This window comes from Zalophus californianus, chromosome 5 (assembly GCF_009762305.2).
Source record: "Zalophus californianus isolate mZalCal1 chromosome 5, mZalCal1.pri.v2, whole genome shotgun sequence".
Classification (NCBI taxonomy): domain Eukaryota; kingdom Metazoa; phylum Chordata; class Mammalia; order Carnivora; family Otariidae; genus Zalophus; species Zalophus californianus.
The window spans coordinates 72,229,258-72,242,271 of NC_045599.1; the positions used below are offsets into that span (position 1 = coordinate 72,229,258).

General features: G+C 33.5%; 1 protein-coding gene across 10 annotated transcripts in view; it reads right to left on the reverse strand.

Moving 5' to 3' along the window:
- FAM172A (family with sequence similarity 172 member A) overlaps nt 1–13,014 on the reverse strand; it is a 405,199-nt gene that overhangs the window by 179,607 nt on the left and 212,578 nt on the right. For all 10 annotated transcript variants that reach the window (XM_027605628.2, XM_027605625.2, XM_027605622.2 and 7 more), the window contains one exon: nt 8,328–8,447. In XM_027605628.2, coding sequence (XP_027461429.1) covers nt 8,328–8,447 — 120 coding nt within the window. The remainder of the gene's footprint in view (nt 1–8,327; nt 8,448–13,014) is intronic.

A 13,014-nucleotide genomic window follows, 5' to 3' on the forward strand; every position in this document is an offset into this window, starting at 1 on the left:
AAGATTCTTATTAAAGATTAGTGAAATTTATCTCCATGTCAGACTTTTGAGCAACCTGATCTTGGTGCGAATGAGGGATATAAGCATTAAGAAGCACACAAGGTCCTTAGTGGAAATGATCTACCAAGAATGGAAACAATCACAAGTAACATCATACTTAATGGTGAAACAATGAATGCTTTCCCCTTAAGACCAGGAACAAAAGGATGTTTACTGTAGCTACTTCTATTCATCATTGTACTGGACAGATCAATTAGGGGGGAAAAAAAGGAGAGAGAAGAAAAGCAAAGCATCTTGATTAGAAAAGAAGTAAAATTATTTTTATTCACTAATTTTATTCAATGGTCTTGAACATAGAAAATTCTAAGAAATTCACACGCGCGCACACACACACACACACACACACACACACACACACCAGAACAAAAAAATGAGTGCAGCAAGGTTATAGAATATAAGACCAACACATAAAAATTGTATTTTTACACTAACAACAAACCATCTGAAAGTGAAATTAAGAACTAATTTCATTTACAATAGCATGAAAAGAATAAAATACTGAGGAATAAATTTAACAAAAGAAGTGTAAGACTTGTACACTGAAAATAATAAAACATTTTTGAAAAAAGATCTAAATAAATGGAAAGAAAGCCTATGTTCATGGAATGGAAGACATTATTAATATAGCCATACTCCCCAAATTGATCCTAAAATTCATATGGAAATGCAAGTGCCTTACAATAGCCAAAACAATCTTCAAAAAGAAGAACAAAGTTGGAGAATCCACACTTCCCAACTTCCAAACTTACTACAAAGCTACAAGAACCAAGACACTGTGGTACTGGTTTGAGGAGAGACACGTCTATCAGTGAAATAGAGTTGAGAATCCAGAAGCAAATCCTTACATACTTACAGTCAAAGATGAGAAGACAAATTGAAGGGGAAAGAATAGTCTTTTCAGCAAATGGTGCTGAGACAACTGAATATCTGTGTTTAAAAGAATTATTTAAAAAAAATAAAATAAAAGAATTATGTTGAACCACACTTCACACAATGTACAAAAATCAACTCAAGTGACAAAAACAAAAACTAGATGAATTCAACTTCATCAAAATAAAAAACTCTGTACTTCAAAGGATATCATGAAAGTGAAAAGATATCCCACAGAATAGGAGAAAATATTTGCAAATCATGTATCTGATAAGGGACTTGTATCAGAATACAGAGAGAACTCTTAGGACTCAACAATACAATGACAACACAAAAAAATGGACAAAAATTTTAAAAGACATTTTTCCAAAGAAAATACATAAATGGCCAATAAGCACATGAAAAGATGTTCAAAATCATTAGTCATTAGAGAAATGCAAATAAAAACCATAATGAGATACCAGTTCACCCCCACTAGAAGAGCGGAAATAAAAAAGACAAACAAAAACAAGTGTTGGTGAGGTTGTAGAGAAATCGGAACTCTCATACATTGCTGGTAGGATTGTAAACATGGAGAGTGATGGCTAATGGGTATTGAGTTTCGTTTGTGATGATGAAAATGTTCTAAAATTAGTGGTGATGGTTGTACAACTCTGTGGGCATACTAAAAGCCACTGAATTGGGCACTTTAAAAGACGAATTTTATGGCATGCGAATTATATCTCAAGAAAGCTTAATAAGTCTTATTTATATCTCAATACATGTTAATTAGCCACAACATTTTTTTAAAGTGAAAAAAAGGAAATAAGCACAGGTAAGCTAATTATTAAAGAAAAGGTAATATTAAACTCAATTGGGGATGAAATGGAAAGCTTCCTAGACTTACTGCATACACTGCTATATAACATTATGAGGATATAGTTATAACTTAGTTTAATAATTTTCTTTTTGACTGAGAAGACTATACTTTGACGAGTGAGTCAGAGAGAAGCAATCTTTTCAGTCAGCTGAGGGGATGAGGGCACCAGTAGAAAGAAGACTATAAGAGACTGACACCAGGACAAAAAGCGTAGGTAATACTGTCTGATGTGAAAGAACTGATTAGGCAGAATTCCCAAATTAGTCAATATTCCAATGGAGGGTACAAAGAAAGATTAAGTTTACTTAGTAAAAGAGTTATTGCTAGTGCTCAAACTCTCTATATAGATCAATTAACTTTGTAAATATTTAAGCCTACTTATGTTATTGCAATATATATTGTTTCCAAACTTGGGGAGGGGTGGTGGAACAAGAACATTGTTCCAGGTAACTGGGGCAAGATAAGATTCAGAGATAAAAAGATAAAAACAAAACTAATTTGTAAAACAAAACTAAAGCTTTCATTTGTGAAACATATAAACACCACAGAAAAATGGGGAGTTAAGTGAGAATACTTTGTGAAAAATCTAGGAAGGAGGGAAATTATTTCACTTGGGAGAGGGAAATGGCATTGGCCAAAATGAAAATGAGCACCTCCTGTGGGCATTTGGACTCATATTTAATTACCACTGATTTAATTCCTCAAAACCAGGAATTTTCTAATTTAATCCTCAAACTTTGCTGTGATGTGGGTACTTTTAGAGGAGGACAACACACAAAAGGGATCTGACCCAAGTTATCATAATTTTTAGGTATCAGAACTAGGATTCAAACCCAGATCATCTTCTGAGTTTTGTGTTCTTTTACTACACTGGGCTTGGAGGCCGGGGTGGAGGTGTAATAAGATGGGGCAATGGCAGTAAGGAAATTAGACTAGAACTGAATTCTACTGGGAAAAATACAGTTGGAAATAAATTATCAGACAATACGGAGGATCTTACAGTTACAGAGAGGAAGCATAATGCAGTAGACAACTGGAGCCAACGTGATTCAGGAATAGCATGGTGGAAGGGGTGTTTAAATAATATTATCTATGGTGTGCTATATAGTGTGAAATAAAGAGTAAACACAGCCAGTAGGAAATGGGCAGAAGAGTACAATGATATAGTTATAAAATGATGAAATTAACGGTGGGCAGAGAGAAGAAAAGACATGATCAATATTTCGGAGAAAAATAACTGACACAATGTGTTGGTTGGTTAGATATGGGACAAAAGGAGTGGAGTTAACATAAAAATGAACAAGTGGAGTCATTCCTTCAAACGGTGGTCCTCCTAATACTTATTAAAAATTATGTGAGTAAAAGTTAAAAAAGTCAAACTCCAATACACAGGTAACTCCTGTGAAGTTTATTAACAAATCACATCTGTATATATAATCCTCTCCTTTTCTTTTTAAAACGTTGACTTGATATCTCATTTATTCATTTATTATTAACCACAATTATCAACCACACAGTATGTGCAAACATCTCTCCCAAATACTTATGTATTGGCATAATCATTGTTTATTACTATTTATCTGTTGTGCATGGATTCCTTTTATATCCTCTTTGATATGGTGTGTACGGGGGAAGGATAAACTATACCCTTTTCCTTCTCATTCAGCTTTCTGGATCCAATGTCACTAAGCCATAGAGAATCTCCTCCTTAACATCTCGAATGCGTGCTTACTCTCACTACTTCTATGTGGGTAAAGCCCTTCACTGGATCTCACTCGGATTCTTGCAACTAACTCCTAAAATTAGTGTTACCAACAATCAATCAAAAGATAGTATCTACACTACAATCAAGGCATGAAATAAAAGTGAATAGAGGAGATAAAAATAATATAACCTCCGATTCTTCTCTTTAAGGAGCATAGAAAATAGTTATAGAAACTAAACCATCTTCCTATAAAGTAACTCAAAAATTAAGAGCATTCCACACAAGTTGTAATCATCCCATACATTAACATGATGTTTGTATCATGTAGGCAACCAAATCAGAAATTCAAGTTATATTACAAATGGCAACCTATTTTTGCTCTATTACCAATATTTTAAAGTAGGTTTGTAAGAAGTATTTTTGGCCTGCATTACTTTGATACTATTATGGCTCAATTTTTCTTTGTGTTATCCCTTACTTAGTCTACCTTTCCTCAATTCTTGATTCCCAGTAGCCCACCCAACTTTTAGCTTTTCCCACTGATCACATTACTACCAATATCTAATTTATTTGTTCTTTGTAGACAAAATGTAACTGATGCTTCTTTAAGGTCACAGTTAGCTGATGTCACTCAAGGTAAAACTGAATACGTTTAGTCCCATTCCATTTTCTCTTCAGAGTAAATCCAAATCATGCTTCAGGCGATTTTTTTAAAAGACTGACCCAGAGTAGACTGAGATTGAGTGTCCTCACACAGTTATGTCCAAAAACTCGTCCTCTATCAGCTGCTGAAGGTCAGCTTAGGCTGCCTGAAGGCTCGGGAGCCCAGCATGGAACAATGGCAGAGAAAGAGCGTTCCCTTCATTCCTTAATTCACATGCAAGTGAGGTGCCAATCAAGTGCTGACAAGCATGGAAAAACCAAAATCAAAAGTGGGTAGAGATACACTTTCAAAAGGAGCAGTTTTCACACATTTTAAGTGATGTTTTTAGTGGTGGTTGTGAACATATCACTAATAATATGGAAAAGGAAATAAAAGCCCTAAGAAAAATAATAATTTTATATCGGCTAAGATGATTCAATAAACTAATGAAATACATCTGCTAAAATTGTTTAATGTGTTTCATAAAAAAATGTATCAACACTCTTACTTTAGCTAAAGAAAGAAATCTGAATGCAAATTGATTTATTGAGCACTGCAAACACGGAAGGTAAGGTGAGCTGAGACTGGAAACAGCATTGACAAGTAAAGCTAACTTATTTCCAAATAAAATAAAATTTTAAGGTTGCTTGATTTTGTCAAAACTATCAGCTAGAAAGACAAGAGTAAAGCACTTTGAAATGACCAACAATGTAAGCAATGGAATCACTTCATCAAAGTGGCTAGTGAAAGAGATGATGAAAAGCTTAATTAAAACTGTATTGTTTTTAATGACAGTTAATTTTCAAAAATGAGTTTGAATTTTTAATAATATAAGGCAAAAGTAAGCTTCATTATTTGTAGATGTCTTTCTGAATGAATTTGGTAAATGCGTTTTAGTTATGACTACTAATTCTATCATATATAACACAGAATTTCTAAAAACAGAAATTTAAGACTTTGTAAATGAAGGTTTAATAACTAACTTTTTATATTGGAACTACTTCAATACATAGAAAACACTGGACAGATACATTACTTTTTAAAATTCATTGCCAATTCATAAGATAGATAGTTCTTCCTGTCTTCCCTTTTGTCTTTAATGAGTGAATGCTGGAATTGCTACCAGAGCTGTCTTAACATCTATTTTTACAAGGATCACAGAAAGTTTAGAGAATTAGAAATTTGGGTTGTTACCATATGTGATTATAAATGCAGTGAAAAGGATATTTTTAATATCACTTTTCTCATTATTTTAGTAAACTGTATACTGTTTTTATGAGGTTAGGTCTGATCAAATTCCAAGATTTACTACCATAAAATGAGCATTGGTTTTGAAAATAAACCTCTTAATTATAATGTATTTTTCAGGAGAAACTCAACAATTTAAAATAGGATATAATCATAAATGTTCTCAGTTTTCAAAACAATTAGTAAAATATGAAAGTCCTACAAATATTTTGTGCTCTAAATGTAAAACTAATTTATTTTCAGATATCTATTAGCAGCACATTTAATTTTAAACAGTTATACACAATTTTAATTTAATTAAATGGCAAGATACATTTTATAATATGATAATATGAGAGTGGTAGAAAAATAAACTCCATGCATTCAAACATGATACTACAAACTACGACTGCTCCAAAAAGAAGGGGGATGGAAGAGAGAGCGATTGCAAGAGAGAGGGAGGGAGTGCATAGAGAGCCTTAAAGCAGGAGTAAAATTTTATGACAATTCAAAAAAAGTCAAACTTTACTGAAAGGATTTAATGTCTGATGTGTACATTGAGACAAAATTCTAAAACATAATTTAAGATGTTCACAATTCACTTTTTTGTAAAGTTAATATTAAATTTTGAATCCATGAAAAACAATTTCATACATTACACTAATGTTGAAAAATCTCAAGAGAATAAATATTTGTCAACATTTTAAACACCGTGACTTTTCCCCCAAGAATATCAGGGAAAATAGGAAAGAATATTATTCAGCTTTCAGAAAAAAGCAAAGGCTTAAAAATATTTCAATGGTTTTGTTGTTTCTTTAACTATGCTATCTTTTAAAAATCTTTTTGAAATTTAAGTAGAAACATGATGGCCTTAAATGTATTAATCAAGCTTTGTCAAAAATTTATGTATAACTCATTAGTGGTTTTAGTTATTGTTATTGTTATTTGCTTAGAGGAATCTGTTTTATTAGGTCAGGAACCACTTTTTCTTCAGTTGCCACCATGAGTATGCCCCTAATAACATATCCCCATTAAAGTTACTTCACTAAAAGCAGCAAATATTATGAAGTTGCGATAATTGCCACTAATATTTTAAAACCCAAACAAGGTACATTACATTAAATAGACTTCTCAGTCCTGGTGTTGTCTGACAGATATGTGATGTGCCAGTGGTTATATTATATTCCTCCTCCCATGCATGCACCTCCTGCCGAGATAGCAGACTACAGAAGCTGACCCTTACTGAGACCATCTTGTCTCTCTGACAAAGCTCCTTTTTAACTTCTTACTTACTGGTTACTTCCTGTGATGGAGAAAAACTTTAGCTCAGCTTGTGATAATTTCACAGGCCCTGAGGACCCTGACCCTAATAGCCTCAAGGTCAGAAGTCAAGTCTTGTTCTGAAACATCTGTGTGCTTTATATTAAAGTGGAACAAAAGTGGAGAAATATCCACCAGTGTGTGACAAGAAGGACAGGCAAAATAGGACTGACACACTGGTCATCTGTTACTCTGTTATCTTAAGTTCATTTTAAAAACTATCCAATATTCACTTAAATTCCAAATTTGATGTACAAAAGGTTTTTATAAACTGTCTTAAAGTAAAAAAAAGGGGGGGGGAATTTATGTTTAACAGTAATCTGGAATTTGGGTAGTCTTGCAGGCTTTCAGAAACATTTTAAGTTACTCTACAAGCTGATGAAATTTCAAGGTTTAAGTAATTTAATGGCTTACAAAGAAAATGTAAGGTACATTATATATGCTATGTGTGTATGTGTGTGTGTATATAAAGATCTATATCTGTAGGGGCTAAAAGAACTATCTGAAAGACAACAATCACATACTAGTATGTTAGAGAGCTATCTTAAAATATCTATTATATATTAAAATAAATAAATGCAGAATTAAAAGTACTTGAAAATAATTTCTAAAAGTAAAATCCATTTAGCAAAAGATTTAACTTATTTATCAATCTTAAGAACATAAACATTTGTGAATTTAGGTCACCTAAAATATTCCCAGGTGTCACCACCAGTTTTATATCTAAATCATGTGGGTATGAGGAGGTTGAAAAGGCCATGGAAATATACTTAATTTCCACAACGAAGAGAAACGCACACCCAAGTTTTGAAACAAAAGTTAGACAACAATGTTGTGCCTGCTTTTAATGTTCATGTTAGGCTATTTGGATTTAAAATTATCAAATGCACTTTTATCAAATTAATCACTTTATTATAGCGCTGTTACCTCCTTGTAATGTAAGGTTTTTGGACACGTAGGCATAAATTCTTCATTAGTGCATTTTTGGTATTGATTATATCCCATTAACCATTCATACTGGCACAAGGTGTGGTACTTGTAACACTGCGTATGATACAGACAAAATTTTTAAATCTTGATGATTTTTTCTATAATGTACACAATCTTAACTCCAAGAATCAGATTTTTTGAAATGTAAAGATTTTTACAGCCAAACAATGAATTCCACTTAGCAGATTAATGGAAACCTTCTGATGGTTTAAATACTAATTACATGAATTCTGATCAAGTATCAGGTACTGACTTGTGGATATAAAAGTTAGTTAAAGATAAACAAAAGAGTCTCCAATATTCAATAGGTCCCTTGAAATTTTAAACATTTTACAGATAACACATGCTTCAATAGTTGTACATATAACACAGGAAACAGAAGTATCATCAAATGTATGAAAATGCTCTACACTGTAGAAATTAAGAAGTAATGTGTAAATAAAGAATAGGCAAAAAGCTTTCTGGTTAGCAATGAAAAGCTCTGCCACAATAAAATAAATACACTCTTCTCAAACATTATAAAATTTACTCACAATATTTTGTTTTCATCCTTTTTAAAGTAATTTAAGTAATGATATCAATTAAAAGTGAGTGGGGGAGGATAAGCCTGTAAAGAGTTTCGGAATTAAAAACAGAGTTAAATGTACACTCACCAGTTCAACGAAAGCAAGTCCTCCATAGCTGTGAGCAACAAAAAACACATTCTCAGCTGCAGACTGGGCTATGAAATGGTCCCACACATAGATTGCATGTTCTTCAGGAGAACCATTTTCCTACAAAGAAAACAAATATCATATATTATGTACTGTATCTAATTATATCATAGTAATCAAAAATTAAATTATATGCTTGCTTACATAGCTTAAGAAATAAGATGGTTATATCTCACTGTAATACCAATGCAAAAGAACTGCCACTGAAAATTCAAATTAGAGAATAAATTATTCAAGTATTAGTAAATTACTGCTAAGCTTAATTGCTACCATAATCTTCAGAAACAAAATATTCAAAATATTGTATTCTGGTATATCTGAGATATTAAAATATACATGTATGTACTTGAGAATTGTATAGCAGAAAGTTATAGCGGTCTTATGATAGAAGAGTATAACACTAAAAATTCAGTTACATTTCTATATTTATATCTGAGAATATTTCTATTATAAGAAATATAAATCTGATTTGATTTTATAAAATTTGAAGTATCTCTATAAGCTGAAAGCAGAAAATTACTAACAAATATTCTCTATTTAAATTATTTAAAAATATACTTTTTTGTAAAAGTGTTTTCCGTACACATTTTATTTCTAGAACTGGGAGAAATCTAAACATATAACCTGCTAAATCCTAATAAATGTATGTATGTTGCTTTAATTCAAAGGTTTTAAAATAATTTCATTTTGTTGTATTTATTTTGATAGTTGACACATATTGCAGTTAAAGCTTAAACCTGGATAATGGGGGGGGGAACCCAAAGAGCTAAATAATACTGATCAAAAAACAAACTGATAAAAACTAAAGGAGTTCATGAAAACACTTTGTGTAAGTACTTCCTCGAAGCTTTAACGCTAAAGACTCCCTAAAAATGTCATGGTATTAGACAATGAAGACAATTTATTCACATTTTTCATCTTAGAAATTTTACACTATCATATTAAGGTCCAAAACATGACTTCCCTTGTTACCTAGAAGCTATTGTTCCCTGATGTCTAGTTCTACCCCAGATTTATCTTCAGTGCTCCAAACCTATATATCCAAGTGCTTGACAGTCATTTACTTTTTGATGTCCCACAGATCAAACTCAACCAGTTCAACATTGCGCTAGAAATTTCCTCTACAATCCTATGTCATTGTCTTTGCTCCCCACCTCCAGGCAAAATCTGGGCATCCTTTATTTATCTCTTGTTCAAATTCCACATATAATCAATCATTAAAACCCTGTTGATTTTGTCCCCAGCTGTATCCTAAATCCATCCACTTCTCTCTCTTCTCATTTCCTCTGGCTTAGCTCAAACCATTATCATTTCACATGTGGATGACTACAGTGGTTCCCAGTCCATGTTTACTGCCTTTAGGATTGCCTATTTAAATGCTTTAATTCTATAATAAGAACAAACTTTTAAAAATGCAAATATGAACATGTTGCCATGTTATTCACCTCCTGCTTATTAGATGCTTCAAAGCTGATTCATTGCCCTCAGGATCAAGTTCAAACTCAGTATGATATTTAAGACCTTTAATAATCTGGCTTCTACCTTCAACTGCATCTCTTAACACTGCTCTGCAATGTAAGGCGACCCAAAAGAAACCATTTTCCTCCAGTAGGAGACCACAGAGAACACACTCTGTGTTCTAATTGCAGGGAACAACTTCCAGTAACCTAACTGTGCCAAACTTTCTTTTCTCTGTGCTATTTCCTTTGTTTAGAAAGTGATTCCCGTGCTCTGCCCTCACCTCACCCATCATCTTCACCTACATAATTCGTACTTGTTTTTCAAACTCAAACAAGACATCACCTTCTGTCAAAAGTCTTCCCTATCACCCCTAAGGCTGGGTAATGTCCTACAAAACATCTTGTGCATTCTCCCTTATTACACTGAATAATTTGTATTGTAATTGCTTGTTAGATTATCAGTCTTGAGGCCAAGAGTTCTGTCTTGTTCATTACATCATTAAATTAGTGTAATAAATAAATAATGAAAATACAACATTTATTTTCAGGATGATTGCTTACAACCTTGTAGTCATATACTAAAATACAAATATGCTTTTAAAGACACCTATTGGTAACATATGTATGAAATTACCCACAAAGTACATAAAATAAATAAAAATATAAATATAAATAAAAGAATGGTAATTGGAAAGAAATCCATGTAGGGTATTTTTGGCTTTAATAATTTAACTTACATTAGTTTAAAAAGTAGGAAATGGTTATTATAAAAATTAGCATAGTGGTTAACTCTAAGGAAGAGAGACAGTTGTGAATAGGAAATAGATTTCTAGTGGCTGGCAGTGGTGCATTTCTTGACTGGAGTGGTAGTTACACAGATGTATTCTTTATAGTTACAGTCAAACTGACTAATACAAACTTAGCAGTTTTCTGTACATGTATGTAGAGAGACCACAGAATTTACTATACAAACTTTTGAGAGTGAAGAAAGCTACTACCAGTTACTGTATGAGAAGAACAGGTCTAAACTGGGACTGCCCAGAGAAAACACACACCCCGGTCACCCTAATTATATCTTACAATGAAAGAAATGTAAAAACAAAACAGGAAGACAGATAACAGACGTTCCACCTGCTGACAGTAGGCAGAACTATCTTATATAACTTGATGGATCTAAACATCTTTATATGCAGAAAATAAAAACATAGAGGAGATTACTCTGTCCCCATTAGGTTTTCTGCTGAAAGTAGAGGCGTAAGGATGATAAAAAGTAAGCTACGATTCTGGCCTTTAATGTGTTGGCAATTTCATAAGAGTGTTAACACATAAAGATATAAGGGGTAGTAATGTGTGAGGAGTATTACTTTCTCTATTCCTGGCAGACTATCTCAACATCCAGTCCAATGGACCTGTCATAAATCCATACAATGCGCCCTCCATGAGGTCCTCCATGCTTTCTTCTCACAGTTACCAACTTTTCCGTTGCACTGTTGACACCTGATCTGTCCCATCCTTTCCATTCCCAGATCACTTTGGGTCCTCTTACAAGATTCCTAATTATTCTCATTTCTAGTAGATTTTGCCTTTACTGTGTTGCCAGATCAATCTTTCTGAAGCCTGGCCCTGATCAACCACTCTCTAGCCCTAAAAAGTCATTTACTGAAATGGTCCCTAATGCCTACAAAATAACTGGAACTCTTAACCAACATCTCCTCTAAATCTACCTTTCAAGTCTTCCTTCTCACTATTTCCAGGAACCTTATTCATGCTCCAGGAAAATCTGGACTACACACTAATACAGATGATTACCAACTTACAGTGGTTTGACTTAATGATTTTTTGACTTTACAGTGATAGGAAAAAATACACATTCAGTAGAAACTGTACTCCAAATTTTGAATTTTGATCTCTTTCTCAGCTAGCAATCTATGGTACAATCCTCTCTCATGATGATGGGTGGTGGCAGTGAGCCACAGCTCTGTCAGCCCCATGATCACTATGGTAAATAACCAATACACTCAATAACCATTCTGTATCTATACAACCTTTCTGTTTTTCACTTTCAGTACTGTATTCAATAAATTACACTTTATTATAAAATATAAAACATACATATGTTTATAAATTATAAAACAGCCTTTGTGTTACATGATTTTGCCCAACTATAAGCTAATGTGAGTGTTCTGAAAATGTTTTAAAGTAGGCAAGGCTAAGCTATGCTGTTCTGTAGGTTAGGTGCATTAAATGCATTTTTGATTTACAATATTTTCAACTTACAATAGGGTTCACTGAGATGTAACTCCATTGTATGGCAAAGAAGAGCTGCAGTCTGAAAACCCTAGACAAAGTTCTACCATGAAATTCAGTCTGGGATCTCATGGTGCAGCTCTGATTAGGCAAAACTGAAAAGCAGAGAACACATCCAAGACAGCAGTTCAGTAATTCATATATGAAGTGATAAAGACCGTAATAATACTCAGGGTGATAGCAGAGTGAATGGAAAAGAAGGGACGGAATGAGTCATTACAAAGGAAGAATCAGCAAAACTTTGTGACTCATAGAATATGAGGGAAACTGCCAATGAGGCCCAAAGGACCCATCTATGACTAAAGGAGAGCTAAGAACCAACAGTTCTTTCCACCATCACAAATAAGACTACTGTTTTCAGAGATTAGTATCATAGTTGAGTCTTTCCCTCAACAATCTATGGAGTCAATAGTTGTTAAGAGTGGCCTGTCAGCAGTAGGAAAAAGAAAGCTCAAGTATCCACGTGCCCCAAGTGCTTAAACATTTTCAGCCTGATTTTAAGGTTATCAAATTACTCTCTAGCTTTAGATTTTAAAACCAAATGTTCTAAGAACTGAGAGACAACTGAAAAAATGCCTACAATACCCAGTAAAGGGAGGGGGGGGGCATCTATAGTCACAACTAAATAATTACACAAGACTATTCTGAGCCACATTTGCCATCTATTGACCCAAAAATATATAGGGAAGCACCAGCCATTCCTTTTTAGTGGGAGCCTTGTAGCAGCTCCTGTACCAGACCAGACAGCCTTCCAGGAGTTACTGTCTTTGGACCATGAAATATTAGTTTGGGAGTGAGGGAATCAGACTCACCTTGGGCAGATGCAAGAGTTATCCTGCCTTAAAAGTCTTATATTGCAC